Source organism: Arachis ipaensis, chromosome B5 (genome assembly GCF_059453495.1).
Source record: "Arachis ipaensis isolate K30076 ecotype BB chromosome B5, ASM5945349v1, whole genome shotgun sequence".
Lineage (NCBI taxonomy): Eukaryota > Viridiplantae > Streptophyta > Magnoliopsida > Fabales > Fabaceae > Arachis > Arachis ipaensis.
The window spans coordinates 162982-176048 of NC_142440.1; the positions used below are offsets into that span (position 1 = coordinate 162982).

The window sequence follows — 13067 nt, forward strand, 5'->3', positions numbered from 1 at the left end:
AAGGATATAGCCCAGCTAGCTGCCTCCAAAATTAAGCCCATCTCAATCCTTGCAATCACACCCACATCTCTATGCACATTTCTTAGCGCTGATGCATTAACATTAATTTTCACAATTCTAATTGGTGGCATCTCCTAAGTCTCTCTTAATTGAGCCAACGAAGAGTCAACTACCCTTAATTCCTTGTTTCTTGAGTTTATCTTTAGAAAATCTTCAAATTCCTTTGTCCCACACTCAATCTCCTCTTCAATTGTTGCATTGGTTCCTGTTCTTGCTGAGGTTGACCGGTGTATAGCTCGTCCGTCGATGAATGTCTTCAAGTTTTTCGTCAGGATGAGTTATACGTCGGCAATGAGAGAATAAGGGGGTGGGTACCTGCAAAAGACACTCCGACACTCAAGTCAGTAAGTGTTTAAGAGGTAGTATAAGAATAATTCTATGAATATAGAATGTAAGACATGAAATGAAAGTTATCATGTGTTATGTTGTGTTTATAATAATTCTATGAATATAGAATGTATTATTGAGATTAGATATAGAAGGTTCTTTTTATAAGCATAAAATTGATGAATAGAATTGATGTTATGACCGTTTGGTCATTAAGATAGAAATGATGGTCATTAAGTCGATAATGAATGTGTCAGTTACAAGCAAAAGAATGAATGATAATTAACGCCGAGTTATAACTCATAATGCATAACAAAGACTGAGTTATAAGGTAACGGATCAGTTCCTTTGAATACCAGCACGTTGCGGGACCGCCAAAGTTGGTTGCACAGCTTTCTTGAATAATAGTACGAGATGTAATAAAATAAATTTAAAGCCTTTTTATATAGTGCGAGGAGAAGGCCCATGATACCTAAAAACACCACCTCACAATCCTATTTTGGACCACATACATCTCCTATATTATTTCCATATTAAATTTTTTCGGCCAAAAACAATCCTTGGTAAAAGGACGTAACAGGCATCAAATTAAAAATAAATTAAACTAAAAAAATCAATCTGAAAGCAAGTTATAGGAGCAACATGGAAGATAATGAAAACCAACAACGAAACCCCCGAGTCCTTTGCTTCCATGGATACAGGACCAGTGGTAAAATCCTCAAGAAATCAATAATGTCACGGTGGCCAGAAATTGTAACACAAAAGCTGCAACTTGTGTTCCTCGATGGCAAGTTTCCAGCACATGCAAAATCCGCAGTCGGTGGTGTTTCCGACCCTCCTTACTATGAATGGTTTCGAACCAACGAGGTTACTGTTATTATAAACTTTATAGTGAAATAGTGACGATGAATTAACTCAATGTTCTAAGACATGTTGCTAATAATAGTTGCTTATGTATTCATATACAGGATCTTTCACTGGTCAGCAACTTCGAAGAATGTGTAGCATACATTGAAGATTACATGGTAAAGAATGGCCCTTTTGATGGTTTACTTGGATTCTCTCAGGTAAGCCTCGATTAATGATTTCTTCGGAGATCTTTAGGTGCTTTAATTGTAAGAGAAAAGTTCCAGCTTTTAAACCATTCAATACTTAATTAGTACTTTTAGGATTGTTGACTTGAAGACAAAAAGTCAAAAAGATAAAGTAACAGCTAGTATTTGTTGGACATATAATCATCATTCACAGAAACTAATTATATATCTAATATTCTTCTTATTATTATTAAGTTCAGTATATATATGGTACTCCCCTTCTCTTAAATTTTCCTTTTTCTTCCCATTTGATTAACCAAGCAATGATCTCAGGGCGCACTTGTAGCTTCTGCTTTGCCTGGAATGCAAGCTCAGGTAATTGTCTTCCATCCATTTTGTGATACTTAATCGATCTTGTTTCACATATAACTATCTTAGAATTGTATAAAAATATTGAGGTATACAAGTTTATTTGTAGTTTAAAAAAAAAAGACATACCTATATTAAGACAAGATGTGACTTCAAGAACAATTTTTCACCCACCAAAAATGTTAGAATTGAACAATGAATGGATAGTAGCTTGGACAGGAAGAGGTTGTGTGATGAAAAACAGAGAAAAGTAAAGCTTAGCTTAGCTTTTACAGATCTTGTAGAATTGTATTGAATGAAGAGTGTAAAGCTTAGCTTTTACAGGAGAAAAATGTTAAGAGACTAATATTTTTTATTAAAATCAATCAATATTTTAGATTAATATTTTATATTTATACTATTAGAATTTAAGGGTTTAAGATTTAGATTTTAATATAAAAATATTTTTATTAGTCAGATGTTAAGTAAAAATAATAAATTTTATTTATCATGTAACATTATTCTTATTCATTCTAAAATACTTACTGGTTAGACTGTAATCTAAATTAAAGATGAGCTATATTTGATTTGAATTGATTAACTTTAGGGAGTAGCACTTGCGAAGGTAGACAAGATCAAGTTTTTGATTTTGATATCAGGAGCCAAGTTTGGTGGAAACAAGTATGAAATGCCTAAACTGGCTTCCAATGCATTTTCAGATCCAATTGATTGCCCATCTCTCCACTTTATAGGTAGGTTTTCTCATCTTTAATTTTCTCTACCTAACTTTTCTTTTTTAAAATACACTTTTGTCTTAAATTCATAAGCGAAATGTATGTTTGTTATTTCTAAAATTTGAATTCAAAAAAATTTTTATTACCAAAGTAAAATTCTTAATATTTTGACTAATTGTATTTTTATTACTAAAAATATTTGGAAGATAATAAAGAATTAGCCTAAAATAGTAAAAAATGATCTTATTTTATATTTTTTAATTACTACTTAATTTATTTTTATATTCATTAATTGTCGTCAGAATAATTGAGTAATATATTAGATGCAATAAAATATATAAAATTATAGATATAAAATTAAATAAAATAATTTTCAGTTATTGTCTCTTTAATATTACGTTTTACTATTATTAGATGATACACATTGAATAAAAAAAGGGTGTATTAAGACATGTTGATATCTATTATTCCACTAGTATTATTAATAACAAGATATGTTTTGTGAAGGGGAATGGGATTTCCAGAAACCAGAGAGCATAGCTTTGCTTCAAGCATTTAGAGACCCTATTGTCATTCGTCATCCAAGAGGCCACACAATCCCCAAACTTGGTTAGTTTTAGTATCATTTTTTTAATGACTACTAATAATTATAATGACCGTGATTGTAATTTATTCTATACATTCATGGATTGATAGAGTTATATAAAAAAATGGAAACATTTTTGTTTATAACAACAAAAATAAAACTAAACTAGTTTTAAAGTTATCCAACTTAAAAAAAATTCTTAAATAATTAATAACATTAGCAGGTGTCTTTTATCTTTAAACACTGGTTAGTCAAATTCTTATTTATATATTATATTTATTTATTTGGATCCGATGGTTGTTGTTTATTTGCAGATGATAAGAGTCTTGAAATTATGGTAGGTTTCATTGAGAATATTAAGAAGATTCCTATGGTAGTGAGGGACCGTCGCGTTGGCCCCTTGTCACTTCTCTGAAACTTGGACAATATCTGTAGAAACTATTATTATAAATTTATTATAACCACTCATTTTTTTTTTATCAAAGGTAGTTATGTCATTTATTTCATTACTGAAAATTGGTCCAATTTGATAAGGACAATATTGGAAGTTCAAATTTTAATAAATGCAAATAAACATAAGAAAAGAATAAGAACGGGAAAGTGAAGTTTTCAGAGAGTTGTTCTGATATAGTGTATCAACAATGTTAATAAAAAAAAATGCATGTATATGTAGTTATGTACATCTTTGCACGTGGATAAAATAATTGCGTTATCTTTGATATGAACGTATGTAATAATAATAATAATAATAATAATTGTGAAAAACTCGCTGGTTAAAAGTCATAAATATTGTTGATGTAATTAACTGAGTTAAGTTAAGACAAAGTATATCCGTCGTATTTATATTTCGGTCTATCATTATAATACATGCTACTGTATTGTATATAGTTTATCAATCAATCAATGAAAATATAAATTATAAAATAAAATAAAAAAAAACATAGAATATTGTCAGTGATAGCCCATTTTCTTCATACTGATGCATCTCCTTAGCTATCGATTACATACAGTGAATGCTTTTTTCTTTTGGAATTACAGTCAATGCTCTTATTTTGACAAAAGCCTAATGAATGAGGCCCAATATACGGATAGCCCAATATAAGGGTCCAATTATACAACACTTGAAGCTTTAAAGTTGGAATTCTCCCACTACAGGGGAGTCCTCTGAGCTTGCTCTTCTCCGGAAAGGAGTCACAAATCTCTTAAAACAAGTGGATACACTAGAATATACTCCATAAGGTGACTTAGAAAGGCAGAGCATTGTCCTGATCCGAGAAAAAGCACAAAAGAAAAAATAGTTAGAGAAAACAATGTTTGGCTTGGAGTCCATTAAAGGTATCTCCATAAAAATTCAAAAACAAACAAATCAACACTACATGGAAGAGTGTCTGAACTTGGTGGGCAAATTTATATGCAACAAAGAGATGAACTTAAAAGCTTGCAAGAATGCCATCAGTGGCATATGGGAAAATCCAAAAGGATTCGCCATTTCAGAGGTAGGAAGAAACACCTTGTTATTTAGCTTTCGAGAACATCAGAAGAGGCAAACAGATTCTCAATGGGGGCCCCTGATGCATAAAGGGGCAACTTTTGAACCTGTAGGAGTGGTTAGAAGGTGAGTCCATACTTAAAGTTAAGCATGATTTTATGGAGTTTTGGGTACAGATGCATGGATTACCCCTAGAGCTAATAGAGAAAGAAACAACAAAAATAATAGGAGATATGATGGGTATGGTTAGTGAAGTAGAAGATCCAAAGAGGAACAATACTTTGTTGAGAACATTTTTGAAAAGGAAAAGTATGAGGAGCCAATGGAATATTTATACAATGTGTACAATGGAAGTTTAGAGAGTATTAGATATATAATTATTAGTGTTACCTTTTCTCATTAGCTGAAACTTTTGGGATGAGTGGTATCATGCATAGTATTAAAGCGCTAGATCCGAAATGTCAAAAGTTCGAGTCTTAGTAAACCCCAAAATCAGTTTAAGTTTTTGGGAAGATGTTTATTATCGCTAATACTCGGATGGTTATTCTAGATAGTATGGGAGATGTTCATTTTGTAACTCAATAGCCCATTGCGTCCCATTGTACACATTGTACAAATAGTCCATTGTCTCCCTAGCGAAATCCGACTGAAAATAAGAGTAGCGCTTGACAAAGTTGAACCACTACCTACTGGATTTTGGTTAGAAAGGGAGAAGCTGCCCAAAGCTTGGATTTATTTCAGATATGAACGGTTCCAAGACTGCTTTTGTCTAAACTATGGCGGATTGGGACATAGGAGTAAAGATTGCAAGGAGGAGATGGCAGTGGCGGTGTGGGACCCGAAAAAATTACGGTACACTAAGGGCTAGCGGTTTCACAGGCCAGAAGTATTGGACAATCTAGTTGGAGAACTTCAAAAGAAAGCAGTCAGGAGGAGATGGGAGAGGAGTTGGAGGCGCGTGAAAAACAACAAGAGGATAAGGGGAGTGAGGATCGACAGAGGACGGAGGAGATTGGAGTAGGTAGGAAAAGAAAAGGAAAAATTCTGACTGAAGAAGAGAGTGAAAAAATCAGGGAAGTCAATAGAAACGTGGAGCTGCAAAATTGGAGAGAGAATGACAAAGGAGACAATATTCCCAAAAATCAGGGAGAAGAAGAGAGTAAGGAAGCACAAAATTCAAGGGTGATTGAAGAATTAGGGTATCAGTCTCAGAGTATGGAACAAATGATAAGTGGGAGTGTAAATTGAGATATTAGTGCCCAACAAGAACTAGGCCTTAACAACACATCAGAGGTCCAAAAGAAACAGCAAATAAGAGAATGGGTCAATACAAATGCTCAAGAGAATTGGATAAGAAGGTGTGGGAATCAGAATAATCAGGAAAGTCCAATAAAAGAAGGAAGGTACGAGAGACACAGCCAAAATGGGGAGCCAAATTTTAATATGCAAGAGTCCAATGCAAAGATATCAGAGTATCACACCAATGGAGAAACACTCAAGCATATATGGGAATGCAATAGAGAGGGTGAAATTAGGAGCTCAAGAAAGGACAGCAGCCTTGGAAGCAACAAAGAGAAGTCAAGGAGGAGTAACAACATGAAAATTAAGATCCCCAAACCCATAGAAACTATGAGCTGGCATTGCAGGTATAGAGACTAAGGATAGCAGAAGAAAAAGCGAATTATTAGTAAAGAAAGACTGGTGAACAACAATAACGATAGAGAGCTGTACTACGTGGAGCTGTTAGCGATGATGATGGAGAAGAGGAAAAAAAAGTTGCTGAAAAAGAAGAAATGACAGGCTGGAAAATTGAGCTGATGCTAAATATGGAAAGAGGGTTACACCTAAAGAGAAAGAGAAAAAGCAAATAAATGCTCTTAATCACCAATGAACATGGAGATGGGAATCACATAAATGAAGGGGATCAAGCATTAAAGAGGCTGAAAATACAAAATGAGGAGAACAAAGTAAGGGTAACTTTGTGAGAAAAAATCGTTGAATCACAGACTGTTGAGAATAACATGGCTGAAGAGGCGGGCCTTAACATGGCCCAACCTCAACCATGACTATTCTAAGTTGGAATTGTCGAGGTTTAGCAGCCACCTCGACGATTTCTGAACTTTTGGGCCTGTGTAAAATGATAAAATCTGATGTTATTTTTCTTATGGAAACTAGAACTAAGCTAGATAAATTCAATAGGATAAAAAGAATATTTTATTTTGGTAACTCATTTTGTGTTGAATCCCGGGGGTTGTTTAGTGGCCTCTGTTTATTTTGGAATACTAATATAAATATTAAAATTTATAGCTGGTGTGATAATTATATTAGAGCAATTATGCATGATAGAAAGGAAAAAGAATGAATTGTAACCTTTATATATGGTAATTCTACTTTTAAAAACAGGAGAAAATTCTGGATGGAGCTTTCAAATGTGAACTTAAACAAAGGAGAACCGCAATTGTATTGAAAATTTTCATGATATTATATCTCACGATGAAAAAGAAGGATTACAACCCAAGCATAAAATTGAAATAGAAGAATTTAGGAGGTTTATCGACAAGAACAACTTAATGGATATTGAGCTGAAAGCGAGTAAATATAAATGGTTTAGCAATCCAAGAAGAGGAATAATAATAAGGGAGAGACTTGACAGAGCATTAGTAACTTGGAAATAAAGAGAGATCTTTTCAAATGCGAAGCTCATCTCCCACCCGTCAATTAGTTCAGATCATTGCCCAATAGTGCTTGAATGTGAGCCTAAAGGAAGAAGTAGATTCAACTTCGAAGCTTATTGGATGGATCATCAAGATTTTGATGATGTGGTAGAAAATAGTTGGAGGACTGATGAACATATAAGTGGTGAATGAAAAAAGTTTATTAGAAAAAGAGATAATTGCAGGAGAGAGTTGCAAAAGTGGAATAGGAACACTTTTAGAAGAGCAGACAAGGCAATTACAAATTTAAAGAAAAAGTTAAAAGAGTTGCAAGCAGAGAGGTTAGGAAAAGAACAACAATAGCAAGTGAAATCAATTAAGAAAAAAATAGGCCAGTTATAGAAGCAAGAAGAGAAGTTTTGGGAACAAAGATCAATGCTAAAATGGGGGGATAAAAACACGTCTTTCTTTTATGCGACAACAATTTAGATGAGGGATAGGAATAGAGTCAAGAGAAGATGACTATAGCAACTATGATAATAAAAGAAGGAGAAAAGAAAAAAATAAGATCAAATCAAATATAGAGAAAAAAGTAAGAAGAATAGAAGAAAAAAGATGACGAAGAAGACGAAGAAAAAATAATGGTAATAATAATTAATATATATATATATATATATATATATATATATATATATATATATATATATATATATATATATATATATATATATATGTTGAAGAAGCACACTTAGTTAAATTTGACCCGACGAGATTTGATTAAAAAAAATTGGTGGTTTAACATTTCTAATAATTTTATTAATCTTTCACCAAAATCCAAAACTCATGTTTTAAGTTCTAAAAGGTATGATTTCTTGTAACATTTTAATTAAATGAAATTACAATCATGTCCTTCTCAAATCCCGGTTTGCAACTTACAAGTTCCAGTTTTCAAGTAGAAGCTTCTCTCTGTTAAAAAAAAAAAAAAATTAGAAGCTTCTTATTAGTTCTTTCTGTTTTACTTTTCTTTTGTTTTTGCTTTTCAGCAAAAGAGACACCCGTACTTCTTTACCAATTCAACACACAACGAAGGCGTTCAAATCCAAAATCAACACGCGCCGGCTCACGCGCTACCCTTCAATCCCCAGGCTCCGCTAAGATGGAACAAACCACGCTGGAACAAGACCGACGACCTGATCCGAAGGATCCACCAGCTCACTCCCTGAACGGAAACGCGAAGAGCTCCGAGGAGGCCACCGCAGAAAAGCCACCGGTTTCGTCGGGATCGGAATCGATGCGGTCGACGGAGGGATCTGTTGAGCACGCAGCTTCTCCGGGAAGCGTCAAGAAGTCGGTGCGGTGGAGTCCTGACTTGGTGACCGAATCAACCTTCGTGTCGAGTCCCGAGGAATCTCGTTCCAATCCCTACTTTTCTTCATCTTCTTCGTTCAACGTCACGGGTGAGTGACTGTGCCAGCTGCTTCTAGAATTTTCGGTGCCTCTATCTCCTTGAACAATGTTTCTGAATGTTATACATGTATATTTTCAGATAAGGTGGAAACCGTTAGGAATGTGCTTGGCAGGTGGAGAAGGAAGGTGGGAGAAGCTTCCCGTAAGGCTGAGACTCTTGCCGGAAACACTTGGCAGCACTGTACGTGTGTTTTTTTTTCTCCTTTTTCTTTTTAATTCGTGTTTTGTTAGTTGTTTTTATTTCCAAGGAATAGGGTTAGTTGATTCTATAGGATGAAACATGGAATTTGAGCGACCTGTTGTGAGAATTTGGAACCATCATGAAGAAATTTAGGTATATTGTGGAAATTTTACTCTGTTTTACATGTCACTATGGAGAACGGTAGGAACTAATATTACAGTGTTGTAGAATCAAGTATGATCATGGTAACGATTGTGAGCCTGCATCCAAAGTGAAATACTGAGGTGTTTTTAGGTTCCCAGCGGTGCATTGTTGGATTAAGTTCCTCTAAAGTGAGAAAGTGAAAGTTTAATCACCCTTGAATCTAGGTAGTGGGGCTCACGATGATAAAGGTTACAAATTCAATTGTGATTAACCTCTTATTTTATCACTTTAGACTCTTTAGAGAATCTTTTTCCGCAGCTGTCATATAAGTGTGCCATACCCATTTGCTTAGGTGGTGTTTTCTTGCTGATGTATAACTTCTACATGTTTTCCTATTTTCATGAGTGACCATAGTGTCTGTTGAGTTTTTCTGTATTAATGGTCACTGTAGTTAGTGGATTGTCTGTCTCTGTTGTTTTTGTCCCTATTATCATTCTTGATGACATTGAATCTCCAGCATAACATGACTGGCCTCTTTCAATTATGTCGTGATCAGTAAAAACAAACCCAAGTTTCACTGAAGCTGCTGTGGGACGAATTGCCCAGGGAACAAAGGTACTTGCAGAAGGTGGTTACGAGAAAATTTTCCTACGTACTTTTGACACAGTTCCAGGGGAACATCTTCAAAATTCTTTTGCATGTTATCTATCCACATCAGCCGGACCAGTAATGGGAATTTTGTATATATCCACTGCAAAACTTGCTTATTGTAGTGACAATCCTCTTTCCTATAAATCCGACAATCAAACAGAATGGAGCTATTATAAGGTACCTATTAAATAAAGAAATAAATATTTGAAAAATAAACCATTTTTTTCAATCTGTCTGGGTGACTTGTGTATTTGTTATTGAAAGCAGCTATATCTATTTATATTGGACTTATCTAAAGGTATTAGCCACAATGAATGCAAATTCCAGATAATGGTGATTTTTGGAACTTAGGAGGCTCATTAAAATCAATGACTAACCTTGCATATGCAGCTATTCTGGTTCTGGGAAAATAAGAAGAGTTTTTTCTTTGGTGGGGAGAGACTAAGAGTTGTCTTTTGAGGTGTCATTTGCACCAAAATTTAATTACCCTGTGTTGTGCTGCTCAAAGACTCACTGATTTGAACTTTTCAACAACTGCTTGCAGGAATAAGGTTGTGTTTAACTTTCAACTGTTTGTTCATTCCGCCAAGTGGCAGTCTTTTGTACTGGTCTGATTTTGAATTTAGTGGCAAGTTTAAAATTTGTTTAATTAAATAAGCTATCCATGGAAATGTGAGCCATGGAACAATGACAACTTTACTTCCTTGTGACTTGGTGGCTGGTGGTCATGGGTTCAAGTTCCCACTGGACAGGAAATATCAAATCTGATTTCAAGTTTGAGACTTTAAGCCCAAGTATCTGTTGATTAAAACTTGAGCTCAAGTCTCAGCTTGATCCTGGCTATGCTTTCAAATTACTTATACAATGATATAATTATTTTATGACGATCAAATTGTTATACAAACAAAAATGTTTAAGTAAATGTGATGTAACAAATAATAAACGGAACATATTTATTTAAACGGAACATATTTGATCTAGGACACTGTTGAATACATATATCAATTAATATGGAAGAATCAATATTCTTCATATGTTTCATAGTGAAGGGATTCCAGGAAGATTGTTTCTGCATTTTCTAATGTTTGATGATGTAATGGTTGATAAAAGATATCCCCAAGTGTCTGAAATTGAATGCCTTCATTATTAAGTATTAACCTAGTGCCCTATATTAGCATGTGTTTGGGACTCGGGTATTATGGGGTGCCCAAAGTCTTAGATTGAGTAGTATGGGATGTTTGATGTTATATTTAAGAATAGTTCTTCTCCTTTAATAGCTAGTTTTTAGGGTGTGGTTTCCCACTTATTTTAGATACTTAACAATGGTATAGATTGAGGAGTATGGGATGCTTGATCTTGTATTTAAGAAGAATAGTTCTCCTTTAACAGCTAGCTTTTAGGGTGAGGTTTCCAACTCTCTTTAGATATTTAACAATAGTATTAGAGCCTCGCTTGCCAGCGTCATGGAGCGGGATACCTATAGACTGGATTAAGGTAAATACTGATAGCTGGTGGCAAAGTGGCTAGTGTCGATAGAGTGAAGTGGCCATGGATGTTAGCTCTCCAAAGGCGGTGTATTGTTAGGGACTTGGGTATTATGCGATGCCCAAAGTCCCTAAGTGATTGAGAAGTGAAGTGACAAAATAAGAAATCTATGTAACTTACATTTTTTTTTTTTTTTTTGCTGTTAAATTTGATTGATCTTAAATCATTTTCTCGCCATTTGTTCATTCTTTTTTTATTGATTTGTTGTAATATCTGTAGGTAGTCATCCCATTACATCAGCTAAAAGCGGTTAATCCTTCGGCAAGCCGAGTCAATCCCTCTGAAAAGTACATCCAGGTGATTTCTGCTGACAATCATGAATTTTGGTATATGGGCTTCTTAAACTATGAAGGTGCTGTTGAATGCTTGCAAAACTTGTTTGAAGCCAGCAGATTGCAATCTGAATAATGGTCTGTCTGTAATATTTAGACTTTCATTCACATTACATGTGCATGTTGTTACAAGAGTAATAGGTTGGTGGATTCTTTTTTCTTTTATTTTTTTTTCTTTTTGTGTAGCTGTTGATAAATGCATTTGGCACCATTCAAAGTTTTGCCAATTTTGTTGATGTTATTGTTAACTAAACCACAGGTTTTGTGTCTGGATGAGTGGATCATTTAAGGGGATCGATCCGTTAGAGTAGTTTAGATAACTATTTTACAATTTTATTTATTATTTTATGGAATTCTAATCAGTATGTGTCAATGTAATTTCCCTTATCCCCCCCTTGGAAAAAAAAGAAGAAAACCCTCTCGTATTCGGGCCTTGTTATTGCTTATCATCATTATAGGATGCATAGCATAACTCTTCGAACTAGGATGTTAAGCATAGTTGTAGGCCTTTTACCTAGTTGCACCAGGGTTTAGATCTTAGAAATGGAATATAGAACCCTTTCTAGTGTGTAGTAAGTCTCTGTAGTGCAAGACAAAAAAATACACCTTAATAAAATTAGGAGACATTCTTATATATTGATTAAATACTTACCTAAAATATATGGTTTAATATATTTCCCTACTCATAAGAAGAGTAGTGTAGAATTCTACACATTTTTAATCATTCAGACAATCGTATTTTAGTTTCTTAGGTAGCGTTTGAAAGAGAGATCGAAATTGAAGGATAGAGATTGAAATAAATCTTAGTATTATATTTAGTGTAAAGTGGGAGACAGAGACTGAAATAAAAATGAAATTTTAATTTAATTTATACAAAATATAAAGTTAGAATTAATTAATTGAAATAGGGATATTTTAGGTATAAAATGTTATTAAAATTTTAGTCTCTGTTTCTAAAAATTTCAGTTTTTTGTGTCCTCATTTTTTGAAAGTACTGAAATACTAGAATTTTAAGAACAGAGACTGAAATTTTATTTCTAGTCTCTAGACCAACAAATATGATACTGAGTCTCAGTCTCTTAGTCTCCGTCCTAGTACTTCAAAACAAATGCTACCTTAGTTTTTCAAACGATGAATTTTTTTTTGTTGTCTAAAAAGAAAAAAACAGAAACAAAGAAAGAAAAAGACTAGCTCAAAGAGCAAAACACACTAGATTAAACTACACTCTCTTTCATCAGAAGTTCTAATTCTTCTCGAGGCTTGATCCAGATAACATAACTCATGTCACTCTTAGCGCCAGTTTTCGTCATCCAATCAGCAGTGCTATTTCCCTCTCTTCGGATATGATGAAACTGAATATTCCAATTCCTAACTAAAAGCTCCTGCATCTTGACTACAATGGCATTATCACTATGTGAGTTATGACTATTAATATTACTCAAAACTAGATATCCAACTAGGGAATCTGTTTCACAGATAATATACCTGCAACCTGCTTCCCAAGCCAAATTAAGC

General features: G+C 34.1%; 2 protein-coding genes across 3 annotated transcripts; both read left to right on the plus strand.

The window, feature by feature from the left end:
• Positions 1-916: 916 nt before the first annotated feature.
• LOC107641599 (uncharacterized) lies at positions 917-3701 on the plus strand. Its single transcript, XM_016345082.3, has 6 exons — positions 917-1254; positions 1356-1454; positions 1755-1796; positions 2377-2521; positions 3011-3112; positions 3404-3701. The coding sequence occupies exons 1-6, from the start codon at positions 1030-1032 to the stop codon at positions 3502-3504; spliced, it is 714 nt and encodes a 237-aa protein (XP_016200568.1). The 5' UTR covers positions 917-1029; the 3' UTR covers positions 3505-3701.
• A 4497-nt stretch (positions 3702-8198) lies between these two features.
• On the plus strand, positions 8199-11990 carry GEM (GRAM domain family protein). Of its 2 annotated transcripts, XR_015883717.1 has the most exons (5): positions 8210-8689; positions 8779-8880; positions 9581-9852; positions 10066-10226; positions 11440-11990. XR_015883717.1 is itself a non-coding variant. In XM_021122703.2 (4 exons), exons 1-4 carry the CDS (start codon positions 8389-8391, stop codon positions 11626-11628), a joined length of 864 nt encoding a protein of 287 aa, XP_020978362.1. In that variant the 5' UTR covers positions 8199-8388; the 3' UTR covers positions 11629-11990. The 2 variants fall into 2 exon arrangements, 1 of the variants encoding a protein (XP_020978362.1); XM_021122703.2 differs by lacking the exon at positions 10066-10226 and having other exon boundaries at positions 8199-8689.
• Positions 11991-13067: the final 1077 nt, after the last annotated feature.